At 42.3% G+C, this 24323-nt stretch overlaps 1 protein-coding gene across 1 annotated transcript; it reads left to right on the forward strand.

Moving 5' to 3' along the window:
- Window positions 1-491: 491 nt before the first annotated feature.
- LOC119339133 (protein BONZAI 3-like) lies at window positions 492-24147 on the forward strand. The gene is made up of 17 exons (XM_037611286.1): window positions 492-581; window positions 1191-1238; window positions 14642-14787; window positions 14872-14920; window positions 20802-20858; window positions 20999-21169; window positions 21247-21381; window positions 21523-21584; window positions 21668-21716; window positions 22197-22235; window positions 22330-22453; window positions 22529-22605; window positions 22680-22736; window positions 23243-23407; window positions 23475-23588; window positions 23815-23911; window positions 24029-24147. Exons 1-17 carry the CDS (start codon window positions 492-494, stop codon window positions 24145-24147), a joined length of 1599 nt encoding a protein of 532 aa, XP_037467183.1.
- The last annotated feature ends 176 nt before the right edge of the window (window positions 24148-24323 follow it).

Genomic DNA, 24323 nt, shown 5'->3' on the forward strand with positions numbered 1-24323 from the left:
ATAGAGGATGGTGTAACACTAACACCTGACCGCTGGACCCGCTGTCGCAGACGCGTTAGCTTGCCAGAAATTAAAATACTACCAAAACTGATCAACATTGTCAACTTTTATCGAAAAAGACTTTCACCCCGCTTTATATTATAAAGCAAAAATGCCCAAACCAACAATCCACAAAGGTTCAAACACACAGACACACACAAAGGTCGCACAAACACAGGATTCAGAAGGGCATTGTCAACTTTTTATAAGGCCTTGCCAAATAGGCAAATATTGACACGTCAACTCTGGACATCAAACCAATCATGCCAAACCATCGGCGAGGTGGTCGGGTATAAAACCCGGAGACCCATCGATGTAGCCACTCCCGTCTTTGTTGCCTCTCTCTCACTGATCTCTCTCTCTCTCTCGTTGTGAGCTCCCCGTCTGATCACGCCTCGACCGCTCTAAGGCAACGGGCATTACAGATGGACTGGTGCGGCGGCAGCGTAGGCATGACGACCGTCCACGGGCCAGCCGCGGCGGGGAAGAGCCAGGGCTGGACGAACAGCCGCGCGCTTCACGGCCTCTACACCCCTCTCGAGGTATATATGCTCACTTCAGCGCTTGGCAGTGAGGACGTTTTGTCCATGCATTATCGGTTGGAGGTATTTATATATGACTCCCTGTGGTTTAAAAGTTGTTCAATAAAACATAATACCACTAAGGCCCCGTTCGGATTCCCTCCCACTCCGCAACTCCGCTCCGGAGCGGAGTGGCATGCAGCTATAAATCTGAGCTGGCTAGAACGGCGCTCCATGCGCTCCGCTCCGCTCCGCGGTGGGGGAGTGGAGGATTGCCAAACAGTGCTAAGTCTGGATGATGCAAGTATATATATGCTTGCAGCGATTTGTGTGCCACATGTGTTATGATTCATGCTGGTGTCTGAATTTTGGGCTAGAAGAATTTTGTAGTCTCTGTTTATCTGTTAAAATGTTTAGACTTTATAATGGCTTTAATGCACGTACAAGAATAATCTATATGCTTGAAGAGTTGCAAGTTTTTTTCCTCTTCTTTTCTAACCTGAGCCAGCAGTAACGTAGAAGAACCAATTCGACTCGTATGTGGGCTTTGCAGGATGAACTCTAGCTGATAGTGGATGTCAATATGATGATCCCATTTCACTGACCTATCGCCATATTCCTGCATTACAGTTATCTTTTTCAGCTTCCAAGCCGGGAAATGCAGATGCTCCTTTTGAGGTAAGAACTTACATTCAGTTGTTCCCACATTTCAATCTGTACATTCATATTCCCTTTCTGCTAGTGCGGCTCAATTTTTGTACAATAACTATGAAAATGAAATAAAGTCTTGGAACTGAACTAGATGTTGCTCAATGTTAGTTATCTTTTGGGGTCCAAAGGGACCAGACCGAGTTTGCTATATCCACATGTTATTTCTATTTTCTAACCTTTTTCTAGAACCAAAAAAGTGTGTGCTGAGCAATATCGCAAGTTCCAAATTGGCATTGTTTAGGCTTGTAGTTTTATGAGGATAGTTGTGATACAAAAGGCAAAAAGAAATGGATTTCTATTTTAGCACTATAAGTTCTATGTAAAGAACTACAATTCCAGTGGACAAATACGTTTTGCATGCGTATTTATGTAACTAAGAAAATATGGACTGAATATTGGCAACCGATAATAGAACCGACAAATCGGTTGGAGGTATTTATATAAGACTCCCTATGGTTCTACTATCGGTTGCCAATATTCAGTTGTAGCTAAGAAAATATGGCTTGCGTCCCGAATGGCTGAATCTCGAAACTACCATTGCAGAAATCGATATGCCTCATTTTCACGATAGATTGCTCTGTTTTCGTTATTATTTTGATATCTTTGTTTATGCCAAAGTTCATTGCAATGATATATTTAATTCAATTCAATTGTGTTTTGTAACATCCCGATTCTCAGAATGTTTGAGAAAAAGATTTCAAAAAATCAGGGCGAGAAAATTTCATTTGTTTTATTTGGTAACAAAGCTTAAATTGGACTTTTATAATTTAATGGATTTAATTTGATCTAATGCGAACTTAAATTTAAATTTGAGTTTTGTTCTTCTCTTTTAGTTGGGTTTTCTTTTTCTCGCTTCAGCATATTAAATTATGCGCATTTGTATTTTTGGAACTTGTTTTGATTGTTGTTTGACCTTCTATTCCATGTTAGTTAGTTTTTCTTTTAGGAAAATCTAATTCATTTCCTCTCTCATACTCTAGGCAAAATTCCCTTGCTCAACATATATCTCTTCCGTAGGTGTAGCCATATTTTTTTTTCCATCCAAATGGGCTAGGTCCATCTTTTCTTCCTTCCTTTCCGGTTGGGCTAAAGGAAGTGGCCCATCTTTCCAACTAACGCCTCTTCTCTTTCTTCTCTTCTGTACGTTCCTAACCTACACAAACGAAACAGCCATGTACCTTGATTGTTGCCTTCCTTTAATTCCTCCTGACTTCCTATTTCTCTCCACTCTCCACCTCTCCCAACGAGGGCCTCTTCTCCTTCCCTTCATTCGTCCTTAAGCTCGCTCGCACACAGCACACAGAGAGGAAGCGTCAGAAGAGAAACAGCCCTCCCTCTTTCCTATAAATCCCATCAGTTTCCAAAACGGCAGCCCCTCCTTATTGTGCGCCTCTACCTCCTCTTGCACCCCGCAGAAACTCCTGCCTCTCCCTTCCTTGTTCTCTCCATAACACTCTGCAAAGAAACGGTGCTCCATGGACACTGGTGTACGACCCCGATGAAGGAGGCCATCCCCATCTGTTTTCTTGCACCGGGAACTTCTCCTCCATGCCGCAGCTCCGTTTAGAGAAGAAACAACATGTTTCATCCACCACACGCGAACAATTTTACATGTTCGTCTACACTGTTCATCGAGTTCATCGCACCATTCTACAAACCTCGGTGAGTCTCTATCCAATTCCTTCCACATGCCCACCCAATCCTATCTAACCTACGCGCTAGACAACCCGTTGCAGCCTATGGTAGTAGTTGGCCGCGCCCATGATGTTGTGGTCCTGAACCGTATGATTTTCAATGGCATGGTCATGTTTCTCTCATTTTGGTTCACCGGTTGATCTCCGATCCAATAGATGAACCGTTTATTACGAGCATGGAAACGACGTGGTGGAGTTAGATCGCTAGTTTCATCAATAGGAGTTTAGTATAAATTTTTGTTATAGCCGCTCTTGTCGAAGATTGAATCGGGTTTCTTCATCGGTGAAATTTGTATTGATATGTCATTGTTCAGATGTTTATGAGTGCATCCTTTGGTCTCATAATTTTTGCATGTGACAAATGACTGGTTAGATTTATTTGTTTACCGATTATAGTGTTTGTTATCGCAAGTCGATAATATTTTGTTTGTATTGTTATTATCTTGTGGTAGACATGTCTATTGATTTTAATATAGTTTCTATGGTTTCATGTATATAATTCATGCCTAATTGGAGTAGTGTGTTACACTTTTGTTTCACATTATTTCTTGTGATTTGTTAACACGCGTGGAGTTGACCGGTGAACTTTCATGTTAGTATGATATTTGTATGTTCGTTATATGCCTAGAAGTTGCTCCTACTTATTTCATAATTCTATGAGTTAGATGTGATTGACTAGATTTGTTGTAAGGTTTATTTTATTTATTTATCTTATATTGGTACTTATCTCAAGTGTTATTTTTGTAGCATGTAGCCCTATCTTATACATGCGTACAATATTTGGCGAACATTCGCCATGTTGGTAATTGCATAGAATTATTCTAAACTTTGTTTTATTTATCTAGTCATGAAATACTTCATATTGTATTTTAATTTTGTTTAGCATGGTGATGTTTTAGATATAGTTTACATATTCTTGTTCTTCCATGTCGCATTCTTATTTTATTGGTTTGAAATCATGGCGTTCCGACAATAGATGTTTATATATTTTTTGTACGTTTTATTGGATAGTTTTGCTTATGTTAGAGATCAAATGAAATGTCTTGTTGATTGGAAATGAGTGCATTATAGTTCGTTGCGTAGAATATAATTTCCTAGTTGTTAAACTTATTTTGTAGATGTTGTTATGGTTGATCACTTGGTTAGTTGTTTTATGTCATGGTTCATATTTGTATTACTATATAGAATTTATTCTTGTGACATAGAACTTAGTTTATTACATCGTCTTGCTAATTATCATAGGTGTTTATTTATCTAGTTATTACCATGCTTTGTTAGCAAGTGATTAGAGTAGAACACATGTTTTGATCGTGTCCTATCATTTGATATATGATTGCTAGTTTGTACTATATGGTCACACTTAGGGTTGGTCTTGCTTGGTAGAGATACATGTTAGTAGATACATGCTAGTAGTATATGATTCCTTCTTGATTGATCCATACCATGTCATGACGTTGTGATTGCATAACATGTGTGTATCGATTCATGTATTAGATGATGCCTAAGTTGTTTATCTATTTACTTGCAAGTGTATGACATACTATAGATAGGAAATACATGGAATCATGTAATTCATGCTAGTATAATACATGTTGATTTGGTGATGCCATGAATTGGTTTTTACTTTCCTACATGCTTAGTATGCTTCCTCGGTGTGCTTATACATCACAACTAGAATGCATGGTGGTGTCCTATTGCATGCTTGATTGTCATGTTAGTTGATATCAACTAAGAGATCTTATTATTGTGAGTTGTATTCTATTAGCATCACAATTTGGTACCTCGTGTAATGATCATCCCTGCTCAGTGTTATACATGTGTATCTATTGTTGCATTGCTGTATGCCTAACCCTCATTCATGCAAGTGATCTTTCATGTCTTATGATGTTCTGTGTTATAGTTGCCTAGTTTAGTTCTTCCTTAAAGATGGTTTAACTTTGTCTCATGTTAGTATTATGAGTGCTTTATACATGTTTCAATTGCTCATCACATGCTTAGGATAGTTTACCTTTCATGTTAGTTGAGTTGCATTTTTCTCTTATGCTTAGTGTGCATAGTTTGCCATGTTGTTACAAGCATGTGGTGATAATATTGTTGCTAGTGGTCAATTGGACATTTGTTATTTGTTATTATAAAGAGCATGTCCTAGTTTACTATCTTAGCATGATCACTCATATGTGTGATGCTTCTGTTATTCATTGAGACCTCTAGTGATTCGGTACTCACATGCGTTGTGTGATATGTGTGCTATTATTAAGTTGTTTAATAAGTTTCTATCTTAGTATTGGTTTGTCTTCTTTTATAGAAATACTTGCTAATAGTTGTTATGATTGATTTTTAGTCTTTGCTTGTTGTTAACCATTATAAGTATTTGGATTCCTCCAAATATTTATTCTTGGTTGATTGTTACTCTTAATCATATCATGCCTAGGATAGTTGTTCATGCACTTGTTTCGTGTGTTGTATAGTTTCTTGTTAATTGTTTGACAAATGAGTTGGTTGGTATAAAGGAGTTGATTCTACTTTCCTTAATATTGTTTTAAGGTTAAACCTAGGTCCAACTAAATTCATGTTGCTGTATGATGTTTCATTGATTAACTAGTATGGTTTGTAATTTTTGTTTGTTTGTTTATTTGTTTGTCTTATGAAACACTTGCTTTTGAATTGTTATATAGTTGATGTGCATGTTTACCTGCTATTGACCATTATAACTATTTCGATTTCATCTAAATATTTAATTGTGGTTGTCTGTTACCTTTATCATGCCATTCTATGATTGGTAGTTAAAATGCATATGTTGGTTCCATTCCATGTGTGTTGATGCCATTGTGTTTGTTATGTGGTAGTTTCCATTTAGCTAAGATGTGTAGTGGGAACTACTAGTGGATAGTAGCATAGTGCGTATCAGAATGTTAGTCTTGTTGGCAAGCCTTCCTTAGCCATTTCAACCTAAACCATGTCACTTCATTGAGTCCTCTGCTTACCTTCCAATCATGCTATCTCCTTTTGGAATCTCCATCTTGATCAATATCTTACCATCCACTCTTAATTTGGTTTCGATGTTTTGGATTTACTATTGTTTGGGTATTTATTTGTTTTCCATTTGCTATCGTTACGACGAGTAGGGAGTGACGATGTTGGACAAGGACAGAACAGGTTACTGAAGAAGGACTCAACAACGAAGGCATGCCTCCTTCTTTGATCATATTTATCCTATGTTTACAAAATTGCATTGTGTTTTATGGTTACTATATGCATGCTATTTGAGTTCTTGTAGCTAGTGTGTCGATTGACACATTACCCTGATCCACTTGTCGCCTATTTACTTGACACCTGAGTAGAAGTATATAGTTCCAGTAGAGTAGAAATGCTTAGCCATGCTTATCATCCTATAGGTGCTTTGTTGAATGGCCTCTGGGTCATTGACAGTTGAAACTTAACGCTGAGCTAGGCCAGTTGGCCCTTGTTGATCTCCTCTACTCTTTTCTACTCTCGGTGAAACTTACCATCTGAATACTGGTGCGGGCGACAGCTGAATCAAGGATTGAAGGAGCGATTGGCCGCCCTTCACGTGTTGAAGGGGGCAATCAGTCGTCCGTGCCGCATGAGGCCTAATAAGTCTTGGATTTGAAGATTGTGATAACAGTACAACCACATGCTATATGGGCACTGGCTTGGTTAATTAGTTAGTTCACTCTTATTGTCGTCATCGCCGTACCGCAGATGGGATAGCTTCCTTGCGAGGAGTATCCTCGGCACAAAAGGGGAGCCCCGACTGTGAACTGCGGTTACTTCCGTGTTGAAACCTAGTGGGCTTGGCACAGTAAGTTTGCTCTAATGAAAGACCTCGTCACAATCCCCATGCCGGTATACCAAATGGTGTACTATGCTAGCGACGGCTAGTGGCAACAAGTCGGGATTGTGTCGTGTGGGTAAAGTGTACAACCTCTGCAGAGTGTAAAACTATTCGAATAGCCGTGTCCACGGTCATGGGTAACACATGAATCTTTCTTGACGTACGGGACCTGTCTTGCTTATTGCCTCTTTGCCCCTATTCTTGAAACCTATGAAGGACGTGAGTTGATCGAGGATCCTCACTTGAAGAAAGATATTATTCTGGAGATAAAATATGTTTTCATCTAAAACCACTATTATTCAACTACCTTATTTGTCAAACAAAATTAGCTTTATGCAAATGAGCCATACAGCCTTCCTTTGAAGCCACATGTAGCTATTAGGTCCTTCCCCGTGGGAGGCATGTTGAGTACGGAATGTACTCATGGCAATACTTTTGTTGAACAACAGAGTTCCATGAAGACGAAGGTGATGACTATGACAACTATGGCGATCCGTAGGAGTGAGGTCACGTGGACTACATCGACTGCCTGTGGCTGAGATGGAGTCGCTACGCATTGTACTTTCCGCTTCTTTCTGATTGTAATAAATGTCATGAGACATTTCTCTATGTATGCCTTGTGGCAAGATATATTTAAACTTGTAATACCTTTTACGCATTGTGCAATGATATCATTTCGCTGTGTTGTCAACAATGATCCTGGGATTGACAAATATACACAGGAGGGTCTGGAAGTTAACTCTGGGTTCTCACAGAAGTGGTATCAGAGCCGATGTTGACCTAGTCGTGTGGCCTTAGTTAGAAAAGGAAAGCCTTAGGGACTATCTTTATAAGAAAAAAATATTTTGAAAAGATACATTCTCATACTCTTCTTGTTCAATATTTCTCTTCTTGCCTTATCTTATTTAAATAAGATTTAAACTCTACTTCCTTATCTTCTTATAGTATATAAAACCCTTTCCCTGCTGTTGGTTTTGAAAAGGCAGAAGCTTCACAAGATGTGCCAAGAATTTCAAGATAACTTCAACCCGTGAAGTTTTGAGTAGCAACATTTCTCCAAGAGAAGACACTTCGAGACCTCAAGAAGGCAACGACCGTCGATCATGCTCCAATCGTCCATGTCGAAGATTTGCCCCATGATTTATTGTGACCGGCCATATAGGATTAGGTTGGTTAACACCCCTGTAGTGATAGAACTCGTAGCATGTAGACGCAAAACCTTTCTTGTGTGAGTATTTTTTGCATATTTTTGGTGTTTTCCTATGCAGTCATACTAAAACCCTATTTGCCAAAATGAGTTGCTTTTGAGTTTTATTTGGATAGCTTCATGGTTATCTCGGTGTTATCTTTTGTTTATCTTCTGGGGTATCTCTGCCTTGCTTAGGATTCTTTTACTCCTCTTACGCTCTCTCCCTCTTCTCTATCAACCCTGGAGAACACTTTGAGTGGAAAGAAGCTACAACAACCACTTGGATATCTATTATGAAAGTGAACCTTTTGGAAAACCTCTTTTAAGGGGGGTAGTAGACGGTGATTTGTGGCGAGAACGAAGTTTTGAAGACCTTCGTCGCAAAGAGGAAAAATAGTTGAAGACCTTCACCGCACCTACCATGAAGTTCAACCTGAAGGAAGGATCAATTAGTCCAACCGCACCAAAGCTTGATCTAAAGAAGAAGGGAAAGATAGAAGAATTTGAACCAACCAAAGAAGCTATCAGATTACCATCGCCAAGACCGAAGGACTGCTTCCAAGCTTTCAGCAAGCTAGAGATAGTATCAACCATCGAGGTATCTCCAATCAAGCCCTGAAGTTGCTTGTCACCAAGATCATAATCGACCGTGACCCACAAGTGTCTCTAAGAGGAACTATGTCGAAGACGAAGCCAACCCAAACCCATTCTCTTTAGTTTTCCTGAATCTCGGGGACGAGATTCCTTTTAAGGGGGGTAGATCTGTAACATCCCGATTCTCGGAATGTTTGAGAAAAAGATTTCCAAAAATCAGGGCGAGAAAATTTCATTTGTTTTATTTGGTAACAAAGCTTAAATTCGACTTTTATAATTTAGTGGATTTAATTTGATCTAATGCGAACTTAAATTTAAATTTGAGTTTTGTTCTTCTCTTTTAGTTGGGTTTTCTTTTTCTCGCTTCAGCATATTAAATTATGCGCATTTGTATTTTTGGAACTTGTTTTGATTGTTGTTTGATCTTCTATTCCATGTTAGTTAGTTTTCCTTTTAGGAAAATCTAATTCATTTCCTCTCTCATACTCTAGGCAAAATTCCCTTGCTCAACATATATCTCTTCCGTAGGTGTAGCCATATTTTTTTTCCATCCAAATGGGCTAGGTCCATCTTTTCTTTCTTCCTTTCCAGTTGGGCTAAAGGAAGTGGCCCATCTCTCCAACTAACGCCTCTTCTCTTTCTTCTCTTCTGTACATTCCTGGGAGATGATTAGATTAGAAAGAAAAAAGAAAAAAAAATAACCGTAGGATAAAGTGGGAGCACGGATGGGAGCACGGGGAGGGAACAGGCAAGCCGGATCCCACAAACGAAACAGCCATGTACCTTGATTGTTGCCTTCCTTTAATTCCTCCTGACTTCCTATTTCTCTCCACTCTCCACCTCTCCCAACGAGGGCCTCTTCTCCTTCCCTTCATTCGTCCTTAAGCTCGCTCGCACACAGCACACAGAGAGGAAGCGTCAGAAGAGAAACAGCCCTCCCTCTTTCCTATAAATCCCATCAGTTTCCAAAACGGCAGCCCCTCCTTATTGTGCGCCTCTACCTCCTCTTGCACCCCGCAGAAACTCCTGCCTCTCCCTTCCTTGTTCTCTCCATAACACTCTGCAAAGAAACGGTGCTCCATGGACACTGGTGTACGACCCCGATGAAGGAGGCCATCCCCATCTGTTTTCTTGCACCGGGAACTTCTCCTCCATGCCGCAGCTCCGTTTAGAGAAGAAACAACATGTTTCATCCACCACACGCGAACAATTTTACATGTTCGTCTACACTGTTCATCGAGTTCATCGCACCATTCTACAAACCTCGGTGAGTCTCTATCCAATTCCTTCCACATGCCCACCCAATCCTATCTAACCTACGCGCTAGACAACCCGTTGCAGCCTATGGTAGTAGTTGGCCGCGCCCATGATGTTGTGGTCCTGAACCGTATGATTTTCAATGGCATGGTCATGTTTCTCTCATTTTGGTTCACCGGTTGATCTCCGATCCAATAGATGAACCGTTTATTACGAGCATGGAAACGACGTGGTGGAGTTAGATCGCTAGTTTCATCAATAGGAGTTTAGTATAAATTTTTGTTATAGCCGCTCTTGTCGAAGATTGAATCGGGTTTCTTCATCGGTGAAATTTGTATTGATATGTCATTGTTCAGATGTTTATGAGTGCATCCTTTGGTCTCATAATTTTTGCATGTGACAAATGACTGGTTAGATTTATTTGTTTACCGATTATAGTGTTTGTTATCGCAAGTCGATAATATTTTGTTTGTATTGTTATTATCTTGTGGTAGACATGTCTATTGATTTTAATATAGTTTCTATGGTTTCATGTATATAATTCATGCCTAATTGGAGTAGTGTGTTACACTTTTGTTTCACATTATTTCTTGTGATTTGTTAACACGCGTGGAGTTGACCGGTGAACTTTCATGTTAGTATGATATTTGTATGTTCGTTATATGCCTAGAAGTTGCTCCTACTTATTTCATAATTCTATGAGTTAGATGTGATTGACTAGATTTGTTGTAAGGTTTATTTTATTTATTTATCTTATATTGGTACTTATCTCAAGTGTTATTTTTGTAGCATGTAGCCCTATCTTATACATGCGTACAATATTTGGCGAACATTCGCCATGTTGGTAATTGCATAGAATTATTCTAAACTTTGTTTTATTTATCTAGTCATGAAATACTTCATATTGTATTTTAATTTTGTTTAGCATGGTGATGTTTTAGATATAGTTTACATATTCTTGTTCTTCCATGTCGCATTCTTATTTTATTGGTTTGAAATCATGGCGTTCCGACAATAGATGTTTATATATTTTTTGTACGTTTTATTGGATAGTTTTGCTTATGTTAGAGATCAAATGAAATGTCTTGTTGATTGGAAATGAGTGCATTATAGTTCGTTGCGTAGAATATAATTTCCTAGTTGTTAAACTTATTTTGTAGATGTTGTTATGGTTGATCACTTGGTTAGTTGTTTTATGTCATGGTTCATATTTGTATTACTATATAGAATTTATTCTTGTGACATAGAACTTAGTTTATTACATCGTCTTGCTAATTATCATAGGTGTTTATTTATCTAGTTATTACCATGCTTTGTTAGCAAGTGATTAGAGTAGAACACATGTTTTGATCGTGTCCTATCATCTGATATATGATTGCTAGTTTGTACTATATGGTCACACTTAGGGTTGGTCTTGCTTGGTAGAGATACATGTTAGTAGATACATGCTAGTAGTATATGATTCCTTCTTGATTGATCCATACCATGTCATGATGTTGTGATTGCATAACATGTGTGTATCGATTCATGTATTAGATGATGCCTAAGTTGTTTATCTATGTACTTGCAAGTGTATGACATACTATAGATAGGAAATACATGGAATCATGTAATTCATGCTAGTATAATACATGTTGATTTGGTGATGCCATGAATTGGTTTTTACTTTCCTACATGCTTAGTATGCTTCCTCGGTGTGCTTATACATCACAACTAGAATGCATGGTGGTGTCCTATTGCATGCTTGATTGTCATGTTAGTTGATATCAACTAAGATATCTTATTATTGTGAGTTGTATTCTATTAGCATCACAATTTGGTACCTCGTGTAATGATCATCCCTGCTCAGTGTTATACATGTGTATCTATTGTTGCATTGCTGTATGCCTAACCCTCATTCATGCAAGTGATCTTTCATGTCTTATGATGTTCTGTGTTATAGTTGCCTAGTTTAGTTCTTCCTTAAAGATGGTTTAACTTTGTCTCATGTTAGTATTATGAGTGATTTATACATGTTTCAATTGCTCATCACATGCTTAGGATAGTTTACCTTTCATGTTAGTTGAGTTGCATTTTTCTCTTATGCTTAGTGTGCATAGTTTGCCATGTTGTTACAAGCATGTGGTGATAATATTGTTGCTAGTGGTCAATTGGACATTTGTTATTTGTTATTATAAAGATCATGTCCTAGTTTAGTATCTTAGCATGATCACTCGTATGTGTGATGCTTCTGTTATTCATTGAGACCTCTAGTGATTCGGTACTCACATGCGTTGTGTGATATGTGTGCTATTATTAAGTTGTTTAATAAGTTTCTATCTTAGTATTGGTTTGTCTTCTTTTATAGAAATACTTGCTAATAGTTGTTATGATTGATTTTTAGTCTTTGTTTGTTGTTAACCATTATAAGTATTTGGATTCTTCCAAATATTTACTCTTGGTTGATTGTTACTCCTAATCATATCATGCCTAGGATAGTTGTTCATGCACTTGTTCCGTGTGTTGTATAGTTTCTTGTTAATTGTTTGACAAATGAATTGGTTGGTATAAAGGAGTTGATCCTACTTTCGTTAATATTGTTTTAAGGTTAAACCTAGGTCCAACTAAATTCATGTTGCTGTATGATGTTTCATTGATTAACTAGTATGGTTTGTAATTTTTGTTTGTTTGTTTATTTGTTTGTCTTATGAAACACTTGCTTTTGAATTGTTATATAGTTGATGTGCATGTTTACCTGCTATTGACCATTATAACTATTTTGATTTCATCTAAATATTTAATTGTGGTTGTCTGTTACCTTTATCATGCCATTCTATGATTGGTAGTTAAAATGCATATGTTGGTTCCATTCCATGTGTGTTGATGCCATTGTGTTTGTTATGTGGTAGTCTTCATTTAGCTAAGATGTGTAGTGGGAACTACTAGTGGATAGTAGCATAGTGCGTATCAGAACGTTAGTCTTGTTGGCAAGCCTTCCTTAGCCATTTCAACCTAAACCATGTCACTTCATTGAGTCCTCTGCTTACCTTCCAATCATGCTATCTCCTTTTGGAATCTCCATCTTGATCAATATCTTACCATCCACTCTTAATTTGGTTTCGATGTTTTGGATTTACTATTGTGTGGGTATTTATTTGTTTTCCATTTGCTATCGTTACGACGAGTAGGGAGTGACGATGTTGGACAAGGACAGAACAGGTTACTGAAGAAGGACTCAACAATGAAGGCATGCCTCCTTCTTTGATCATATTTATCCTATGTTTACAAAATTGCATTGTGTTTTATGGTTACTATATGCATCCTATTTGAGTTCTTGTAGCTAGTGTGTCGATTGACACATTACCCTGATCCGCTTGTCGCCTATGTACTTGACACCTGAGTAGAAGTATATAGTTCCAGTAGAGTAGAAATGCTTAGCCATGCTTATCATCCTATAGGTGCTTTGTTGAATGGCCTCTGGGTCATTGACAGTTGAAACTTAATGTTGAGCTAGGCCAGTTGGGCCTTGTTGATCTCCTCTACTCTCTTCTACTCTCGGTGAAACTTACCATCTGAATACTGGTGCGGGCGACAGCTGAATCAAGGATTGAAGGAGCGATTGGCCGCTCTTCACGTGTTGAAGGGGGCAATCAGTCGTCCGTGCCGCATGAGGCCTAATAAGTCTTGGATTTGAAGATTGTGATAACAGTACAGCCACATGCTATATGGACACTGGCTTGGTTAATTAGTTAGTTCACTCTTATTGTCGTCATCGCCGTACCGCAGATGGGATAGCTGCCTTGCGAGGAGTATCCTCGGCACAAAAGGGGGGCCCGGACTGTGAACTGCGGTTACTTCCGTGTTGAAACCTAGTGGGCTTGGCACAGTAAGTTTGGTCTAATGAAAGACCTCGTCACAATCCCCCTGCCGGTATACCAAATGGTGTACTATGCTAGCGACGGCTAGTGGCAACAAGTCGGGATTGTGTCGTGTGGGTAAAGTGTACAACCTCTGCAGAGTGTAAAACTATTTGAATAGCCATGTCCACGGTCATGGGCAACACATGAATCTTTCTTGACGTACGGGACCTGTCTTGCTTATTCCCTCTTTGCCCCTATTCTTGAAACCTATGAAGGACGTGAGTTGATCGAGGATCCTCACTTGAAGAAAGATATTATTCTGGGGATAAAACATGTTTTCATCTAAAACCGCTATTATTCAACTACCTTATTTGTCAAACAAAATTAGCTTTATGCAAATGAGCCATACGGCCTTCCTTTGAAGCCACATGTAGCTATTAGGTCCTTCCCCGTGGGAGGCATGTTGAGTACGTAATGTACTCATGGCAATACTTTTGTTGAACAATAGAGTTCCATGAAGACGAAGGTGATGACTATGACAACTATGGCGATCCGTAGGAGTGAGGTCACGTGGACTACATCGACTGCCTGTGGCTGAGATGGAGTCGCTACGCATTGTACTTTCCGCTGCTTTCTGATTGTAATAAATGTCATGAGACATTTCTCTATGTATGCCTTGTGGCAAGATATATTTAAACTTGTAATATCTTTTACGCATTGTGCGATGATATCATTTCGCTGTGTTGTCAACAATGATCCTGGGGTTGACAAATATACACAGGAGGGTCTGGAAGTTAATTCTGGGTTCTCACACGTTTGAATATGTAATTGCACCAGCACACATGTATGATAATGTCGACTTTTCATTGTGGTGTACAAAATCTTTTACAGCACATGTGTGTACCGGAGCCTATAACTGTCATCTACTTTGCTTGGTACAGACTAATGCTATTTTAGTGGTTTACACAAAAGTAAATGAAGACCTTGAAGAGATTGGCCGCACTGAAGTGATATTGAATTCACTGGAACCTTTGTGGGTCACGAGAACCATAATAAATTACAGATTTGCAATTCCGCAACTGCTCATGTAAGTCTATAAAATACTCCTATAAACATTCTCATTACTTCTAGAACGATCATACTTACTGCTACTCTTTTTTTGGCATCATAGATTCAGGATATATGACATTGCCAAAGAGCATCTCAACACACCAGTGAAGGTATATTCTGCGCCGTAATTCATGTTTTTGTTGGAGCCATGTTTGAAATCAAGACAAGCTTTGTTGTTTTATTTCACTCTTCTTGTTTTTATGGCTAGATTTAGTGGTGTAAATACCTTTCGTGCTAATTAGAAAATAATTACTGAAAAGAGGCCTGTGGTCAGTGTTAGATGTGTATAGTCCCTTTTCGGTATATCCCCATTGTATAAGGGGTTTTCTGCATTTTGACACAGATGTATATGTAATGGCCTTTGGCCCTCAGGAAATACTAGTTGCCATTCATCCAACATGGTATCAGATACTAGGTTAACCCCTTCCCCCCGCACGCAGCAACTCTGTGCGCCTCGTCCCTAGTCCGGCCGCCCCCGTCTCCGGCCGTCACCCGTCCGGCCTAGACCGGCTTTCCTCTCTGCCACATGGGCTGAGCCCCTCTGCTATCGCCGACGCCCCGGTCCCCAGGTGCTGGACCCCTCGCCCCCGCTCCTCCCAGTGCTGCTCTGCTTCGGGCCCGGCCGCCGCTCGTCAGCACTCGGCTCCCTCGAACGCGCGAGGCTGCATCGGCTTCTCGCTCGGGCCCGGCCGCCCCCGACCCCTCCTCCTCTGCTTCGGTCGGCTGCGGGAGCTCCTGCCCTCGAGCGCTGCTAGATCCCCGGGCTCTGCTGGTCCCAGCTCCAGATCGGGCCTCGTTCGCCCGCTCGATCCCCCGCTCGCTCTCTGGCCTCGCGAGCAGTTGTGCCTGATCCAGATCGGGCCTACAGTAGCAGTTGAATCCAAAAAAAGGGAGAGAGAGAGAGAAAGAAAGGCAGCAAATTCCTCATGTCTTCTTCGGGTTATATTGTTGTTCCTCGGTGCTCAGTGATTTTTGACGGCACCAACTATGCTGAGTTTGTGGGTTTCATGCGCATCCATATGCGGGGTCTCCTTCTGTGGGGTGTTATCTCTGGCGAGGTTCCCTGTCCGCCCAGCCCTGTTTCTCCAGTGGCTCCTGTTCCACCGGTATCGCCGGTGCTTGCTGCGGATGCTTCTCAGGCTGATCGGGATGCCGCCAAGGCTCTTGATGATGCTGCAGTTGATGCTTATGATCAGCACGTATCCGCATATTCTGATGCTCTTTCTGTCTACCGGGATGATCTGTCTGCTTATACTCAGTGGTGCAATGATGATGCTCGAGCTGCTGCTGTTCTTACTGCAGGTGTCCTACCTCAGTTTGCTTCAGAGTTCATGGGCCTCGGCACTGTTGCAGCGATGTGGTCCTATCTTTGTCAGCGCTATCAGCCCTCTGGTGATGCTCTATACCTCTTTGTGGTGCGTCAGGAGCATGCTCTTCAGCAGGGTGACTCGTCTGTGGATGAGTTCTATTCCCAGTGCTCTGCCATCTGGCGTCAGCTTTACTCACTGTGGACAATTGTTTGTGGCACTTGCCGTTGTTGTCAGACTACGAGGTCTGACTTGGAGTTTCAGAGGGTCCATGAGTTCTTATCTCGTCTCCGCTCTGAGTTTGAGCCTCGCCGTGCTCACTTGCTTGCTCATGGTCGTGTTCCTATCTTAGAGATACTTGCTGAGCTTCGTGCCGAGGAGACCCGCCTTCGCTCTGCTGGGTTACTTCTGGTTCCGTCAGTTTTGGCTGCTCGGGCTCCTGTGTCGTCTGCTTGCCTCACTGCTCCACCGCTCCTGCACACTCCTCCGGGGGGGTGAGCCATCCTCCTTATGCTAAGAAGGGAACGTCGTGCCGTGACACCGTCTGTGGTTACTGCTCCCGGCCAGGTCACCCAGAGTCTGATTGTCGCCAGAAGAAGCGAGACCAGAGGTGCTCCTCCAACAGGCCTCCTGTGTCTTCCTCGACTCCGTCACTCACTGACGAGGACATTGTTCGCCTCAAGCGTCTTCTTGCTTCCTCAGGCTCCTCGTCGACTGGCTCTGCTGCTACTGTGACTGCATCCTCATCCTCATCATCACAGGCATCTACACAGTCAGGTACATCTTCGTGGGTTCTGGATTCTGGAGCCTCCTTTCATATGTCTTCTGATTCTTCCGTGTTGTCTTCTCTCCGACCTCTTGATTCGCCTGTTAATGTTCTTACTGTCGATGGCACATCTCTTCCTGTTGCTAGTCGTGGTATTCTTTCCACTCCATCTTTTTCTGTTTCGAGTGTTTCACATGTTCCTCGACTTACCATGAATCTTTTTTCTGCTGCCCAACTTACTGATTCTGGTTATCGTGTCATTCTTGATACCGACTCTTGCTCCATTCAGGATCGTCGCACCAAGGCTTTGGTTGGTGCTGGCCCCCGGCGCCGTGAGTCAGAGGGCCTTTGGGAGGTTGACTGGCTTTGTGTTCCTTCCGCTGCCACCACTTCTGCCAGCTCTCATGCTCTTGCTGCCTCTTCGTCTGCGTCCTTCCAGCAGTGGCATCATCGACTTGGTCACATCTGTGGCTCTCGCTTGTCTTCCTTAGTTCGTCAGGGCCTCTTAGGGTCTGTATCTAGAGATGTCTCCTTACATTGTAATGGTTGCAGACTTGGCAAACAAACTCAGTTACCTTATCCTACTAGTGCGTCTGTATCTCAGCGTCCTTTTGACTTAGTTCATTCTGATGTCTGGGGTCCTGCTCCCTTTGATTCGAAAGGTGGTCATCGCTACTATGTTTTGTTTATTGATGATTTCTCTTGCTACACTTGGCTCTACTTCATGAAATCTCGTAGCGAGGTTCTCCCTATATACAAACGTTTTGCTGCCATGGTTCACACCCAGTTTGCCACGCCCATTCGTACCTTTCGTGCTGACTCCGCTGGAGAGTATATCTCTCAGCTGTTGCGTGGTTTTCTCGCGGAACAGGGTACTCTTGCCCAGTTCTCCTGTCCTGGTGCTCATGCTCAGAATGGCGTTGCCGAGCAAAAGCATCGTCATTTTCTTGAGACCGCTCGTGCGCTGATGATTGCTGCTTCCCTTCCACCCCATTTTTGGGCCGAGGCTGTTTCCGCATCCACCTATCTCATCAACATTCAGCCCTCGACTGCTCTGCAGGGTGGCATTCCTATGGAGTGTCTCCCTGGTCGCTCTCCTGACTACTCAGCTCTTCGTATGTTTGGATGCATCTGCTATGTTCTTCTTGCCCCCCGAGAACGCACCAAACTGACTGCTCAGTCGGTTGAGTGTGTTTTCCTTGGCTACAGTGATGAGCACAAGGGCTATCGATGTTGGGATCCTGTGGGTCGTCGCTTGCGCATCTCGCGTGATGTGACTTTTGACGAGTCTCGTTCTTACTACCCACGTTCTTCTTCCTCAAGTTTCTCTGTGGACGACCTTTCTTTCCTTCTCCTTCCCGATACACCCTGCTATGTGCCTCATGTGTCACCTCTTCCTCCGGCACCTCTCATTCCTTCTCATTCACCATCGACCCCGTCTTCTCCATCCTCCTCCTCCACCTCTCCCCCATCCTCTCCAGTCCGTCGTCCTCTCCCACCGTTTCCTCTCAACTATACTCGACGATCTCGTACTGAGGATGTCTCCTCTGACGAGCCTTCCACCTCTGGTGCACCTCCTCTCACGCCTTCCCCGGTTCATAACCTCCGTGCTCGGCCTCGCCCTCCGCCTAATCGCTACTCCCCTGATCGGTATGGTCTCTCTGTTTTGACTGAGCCCACTTCCTATCGCACTGCCATGACTCAGCTTGAATGGCAGCTTGCGATGGCCGAGGAGCTTGCTGCCCTTGAGCGCTCTGGCACTTGGGATCTGGTTCCCCTCCCTTCCGGTGTCCGTCCCATCACCTGCAAGTGGGTCTACAAGCTTAAGACTCGCTCTGATGGTTCTCTTGAGCGCTACAAAGCTAGTCTTGTGGCCCGTGGCTTTCAGCAGGAGCAGGGGCGTGATTATGATGAGACATTCGCTCCTGTGGCCCACATGACCACTGTCCGCACTCTTCTTGCCGTGGCTTCTGTTCGTCAGTGGTCTATCTCTCAACTTGATGTTCAGAACGCTTTTCTCAATGGCGAGTTGCGTGAGGAGGTTTATATGCAGCCACCACAAGGGTACTATGCTCCTCATCGTATGGTCTGTAGACTTCGCCGCTCCCTATATGGTCTCAAACAGGCCCCTCGCGCCTGGTTTGAGCGCTTTGCCTCTGTGGTGACCGCCGCTGGTTTCTTGCCCAGTGACCATGATCCCGCGTTGTTTGTTCACACGTCTCCTCATGGTCGGACTCTTCTCCTTCTCTATGTTGATGACATGATCATCACTGGTGACGACAACTGATTACATTGCCTTTGTTAAGGCTTGCCTTCGCGACCAGTTTCTCATGACTGATCTTGGTCCACTTCGCTACTTTATTGGGATTGAGATCTCCTCGACCTCTGATGGCTTCTACATCTCCCAAGAAAAATATATTCAGGATCTTCTTGCTCGCGCTGCTCTCGGTGATGAGCGCACGGTTGTGACTCCTATGGAGCTCAATGTTCAGCTTCGTGCCACCAATGGTGACCCTCTTCCTAATCCCACTCGCTATCGTCATCTTGTTGGCAGTCTTGTCTATCTTGCTGTTACGCATCCTGACATCTCCTATCCTGTCCACATCCTGAGTCAGTTTGTTTCAGCCCCCACCTCTGTCCACTATAGTCATCTCCTCCGTGTTCTACGGTATCTTCGTGGCACGATCTCTCAGCGCCTTTTCTTTCCCCGCTCCAGCTCTCTTGAGCTCCAGGCCTACTCTGATGCTACCTGGGCTAGTGATCCCTCTGATCGACGCTTGCTGTCTGCTTATTGTGTCTTTCTTGGTGGCTCTCTTATTGCCTGGAAGACAAAGAAACAGACTGCAGTTTCTCGCTCGAGTACAGAGGCTGAGTTGCGAGCCATGGCGATGTTGACGGCTGAGGTGATCTGGTTACGGTGGTTACTTGAGGATTTTGGTGTGTCTGCTACTACCTCGACTCCCTTACTGTCAGACAGTACTGGCGCTGTCAGTATTGCGCGTGACCCGGTGAAGCATGAGCTCACCAAGCACATCGGTGTGGATGCCCACTTTGTGCGTGCTGCTGTGCAGGATCAGACTCTTGCTCTTCACTATGTGCCCTCTGAGTTACAGTTGGCGGACTTCTTCACCAAGGCACAGACTCGAGCGCAGCACGGCTTTTTCCTCTCCAAACTCAGTGTTGGTGATCCACCATGAGTTTGAGGGGGGGTGTTAGATGTGTATAGTCCCTTTTCGGTATATCCCCATTGTATAAGGGATTTTCTGCACTTTGACACACATGTATATGTAATGGCCTTTGGCCCTCAGGAAATACTAGTTGCCATTCATCCAACAGTCAGTACAATATTATGCAGTCATGCTGGAGAAAAGGGCCAATATGTTAAAACATAGTCAACATGCCTAGTAAAATGGTTAAAGAATTGAGCACATTGTTTTCTACCAAAAAAATCCTACTTGGTGATGCATATTTGCCCAACAAATAATTATCCCTCCAAACTGATGGACTGAGTAAATGGTGTTAAACATGTAGCCAGATTACACGTTTGGGGCCTCATTCTTTCTTCCGCACACATGTGAGCATTCTACCTGTGTTTGTTTGCTCATTATTTTGCCCCTGCGTAATGTAATATCGGGTCAAAAGACGAAAGGTATTAAAACTCGCATAAATATTGTCCATATACAATCAACGAGGGCTCAAACTAGCGGGTAGAACTTTCACAGAATATTTGTTCTAAACAATCTGGATGATGAGCTCATGGTAGAGTTGTTCCATTCACCACAAAAATTAATTGCAAGTTTTCTAGGCTATCATTTACGTTAGTGACTCGCACAAGAGAGAACCTTATAGCATCCTTAGAATTTCTAGTATGTTACTTTATACACAACTATTGAAGCCTAAATTATTTATCTTGTGCAGATGTTGTGTTGGGGTGATCAATATTTTCTAGGGGAAGCCATCTGCAGTTTATCCAAGGTTGTCCAACATCAGTTAGATGATCCAATGCATAATCCAGCTGCAGTATATATTTTCTCTAAATAAATGCAAATGAAGGAAAAGAAACACAAATTCATTCTCCTTATATTTTATTTTGCACCCCTTTGCTGTTTTCCCAGGTACTGACAAGGCCAAATCGGAGCCTAAAATTGAATCTCCGAAATGATTCTGGAGCTCCACTACATAGCACATTGACTGTTCATGCTCAAGAAAATGTTTCGTCGAGGATGGCAGTTGAGATGACATTCCACTGCCTGAACCTGTATAACAAGGGCACTGCCCCAAAAAGTGTATGTATAACTTCCTTGGTATTTATAAGGTTAATCTGATTAGTTGCAGTTGTGAATGGCTGATTTATGTTGTGCAGGATCCCTTCCTGAGAATCTCAAGGTCGTCAGAAAGTCCTATTGCAATTCCTCTCTGTGAAACAGAAGTGGTCAATAACAATTTAAAACCTGTTTGGAGGCCTATAGTACTGACATCACAACAGTATGGTAGCAAGGCAAGTACATTTATCTTTTTGGCGGGTGCCAAGTTAGTCCTAATTCTTAGAAAATGAATATTTCCGTCGGCCATGTTTTGCCCATGTGAAATTTCAAGGTTAATCTGATCTTTTGTTTTTCAACCTGTGACTTTATTTCAGGATACCCCACTGCTAGTTGAGTGTTTAGACTTTGATGTCAATGGAAATCACAAAATTATTGGGTAGGTTTGTTGAGAAAGTAGTTTGGCATATTTTGCCATTGATCCCTTAGTTTAATCATTTTCGTTACTGTTTTGACAAATAGGACTCTCCATACAACTGTCAGTGAGCTTGAAACACTGTATAAATCAAAGGCTGGAGCAGATTTTGTTAGTGTTGATCTCCACTAGTTGGCCCAACGGCCAACTGGACCCTTGACTTAGTCCTGATCGGGGACGCTCAACACAACTGGGTTGCGGGCCCCTGTTGCGCAGCTCCATATAAGGGAGGTGGGGGCCACGAGTGCAGGACGCCAAGTATGGTTCGGACCCCACCTGCCCTGCCTACCGATTGAGGCGGAGCTGACAGCGGCGGGAAGCGCCGCCGCCAGCGCCACCAGCCACTTCACCGTCGACCTCTACGCCGAGCTCCCCTCCGTTCACCTCCACAGCACCGCCATGGCCACCGACACCATGGCCACTGCATCAGGCACCTCGAACTAAAGTGAAGGTATAATACCGATCTAACCTAGCCTACCCGATCCATGGATCTATCAATGGTATCAGCCCAGGTTGGCTTGTTGGATCTTCGGTAGCAAAAGAAATAGGGAGCTTGAAACACTGTATAAATCAAAGGCTGGAGCAGATTTATACAGCCATAAGGGACAAAGGAAGGTTAGATTTTAATTATACAACGCAACATACTTAACAAAAAATCACTCCATCTAGCCTCTTGATCTAAGCAATCTTTGTTCTTTTGAAAGGACAGCTCTTAAAAAGAAAGAAAGGAAAACTGTTCTTGGATAATTTCCAGGAGAAGGTAAAATATACTTTCTTGGACCATATATCCTACGGTTATGAGCTCATGTTTATGGTGGCTATAGATTTTACAGGTTAGTTTCTTAATTAACAGCTTAAATGATTTTTATGTAGCTATTTTAACGATTTGTTGGTGCTTGTGTTTCCAGCAAGTAATGGTATTCTTGGTTCACAATCGTCTTGGCACTACATTGACCCCTCTGGCAGTCTAAACTTATACCAGCAGGTTAGGAATTTTATGACGTTAATTAGATATTCTTGAAACTGAACGCCTTCTCATTGAACCATTTGATGCACCAGGCAATACAAGGGGTCGGCAAAGTTCTGCGGTCTTATGGCAATGGTAGCAAAATTCAAGCAATGGGTTTTGGTCAATGAGGAGGTAAGATTCATTATGTACTTCATTCATTTACTTGTTTTTCATCAGTAGTACTAGTATTTAACTGAACAACTAATGTTTCGCACACGAGAACATAGTGCTCCAGAGCCAAGTTCTGTTAAGCTTCGAATACCCTTCTCTTTTTGGCTTTCCTTGCAAATGTTAGCGGGCAGATATTGTTGACTCGGGAATTAGATTCATGTTGGACTCATGAATGTCATGGTTACAAAATAGTGATGTTCTTATCATGTTCGACCTATTGGCACAAGAAATATCATGCTACAAAATGAACGTTGTTCATGAATGCTGACAAAATATTAGAGCAACGTGTATAATACAGTAATATAGAATAACTGATGGTATTTTATTTATATTGCTTATACCAGTTTTGCAGACCTAATGCATTTTTTGCAGCTGATAGCACTTGTATTTCTTAGACCGCCTTTCATGTTTACATACTTGTCTAATTCTATTCCCATCACAGCTCACAGGAGTTGCTGAGGTATTTGCAGCTTATGAATATACTCTAAAAGTGGTTTCCCTTGCGGGGCCAACCATGTTTGGGCCCGTGATCAACAAGGCTGCAGAAATTGTCAGCCATTCTGTGGAAAACGGAAGTAAAACATATTCGGTCTTACTCATTATTACGGTATGTAATCAGATATCCTCATGTGATTGATGTTAGCTCACAAAATTCACCCGAGCATTGTTTGCAGGCTGAAGTATTTACTGACAAGCAAGAAACAATAGATTCTATTGTGAGGGCATCAGAGTTGCCCTTGTCTATTATCATTGTGGGAGTAGGAGATGCTGATTTCACAGAAATGAAGGTGAACATTTACTGAATATTTTCAGAATTGAGCTTCTTGAAGGCACTTTAACGGCATCTGCGGTGCCATGCGTCCAACGAAGATGCAGGAATTCACTTGCACCTACCAGAAACAATTTTACGAATCACATGTGGTTTGCCTGATGAACAAAGGCTGCCTGCTTATTTTTCAACGCAACATGAAGTACCACTAATGCTTATCTGACAATTCCCCCTGGCTTTGTCAGATGCTAGAGGCGGGCTACGGTAAGCGGCTGGAAAGCTCAACAGGTCATGTCGCGAGCCGGGACATCGTACAGTTTGCTCGCATGAAGAAAAATGGAGGTCAGCAGCAGTTTCACATACCTTCGACTAACTCCGGCTGCTGTACCACCGTGGCTATTCCTGACCTGAAAAATAACTGCGACACCCATCACTGAAAGGCAACAATTTTGTGTGCAGGTCAGAACGTTCTCCAAGGTCTGCTGGATAAACTACCTGGGCAGCTCGTGGAGTACATATCCGGCCCCCGCCCGGTGGATTGCAACACATTAGACAAACTTGGGCTAGCAATTGGATGAACCGAGAGATGTTTTGCCGCCAACCATTTGGGTGTGTTTGGCAGCAAATTATTGTAAAAACCAAAGTATTGAAAAACAACAGTAGCTTGTTTGTATCCACTGTCCACTAGAGGGTAGTTCAAATGGAATGATTGGGCTTGAGGAAAAAGAAAGGTTACTTTTATACCCATGGGCAC

Source organism: Triticum dicoccoides, chromosome 7B, assembly GCF_002162155.2.
Source record: "Triticum dicoccoides isolate Atlit2015 ecotype Zavitan chromosome 7B, WEW_v2.0, whole genome shotgun sequence".
Lineage (NCBI taxonomy): Eukaryota > Viridiplantae > Streptophyta > Magnoliopsida > Poales > Poaceae > Triticum > Triticum dicoccoides.

What these genes read in the sequence shown, in the direction of transcription:
- LOC119339133 (XM_037611286.1), top strand. Translation starts at nt 492, where the DNA reads ATGACGACCGTCCACGGGCCAGCCGCGGCGGGGAAGAGCCAGGGCTGG. An exon ending in AGGGCACTGCCCCAAAAAGT is followed by an intron (nt 21,170 to 21,246) that starts GTATGTATAACT and finishes TATGTTGTGCAG; the next exon opens with GATCCCTTCCTGAGAATCTC. An exon ending in TCGCATGAAGAAAAATGGAG is followed by an intron (nt 23,912 to 24,028) that starts GTCAGCAGCAGT and finishes TTTTGTGTGCAG; the next exon opens with GTCAGAACGTTCTCCAAGGT.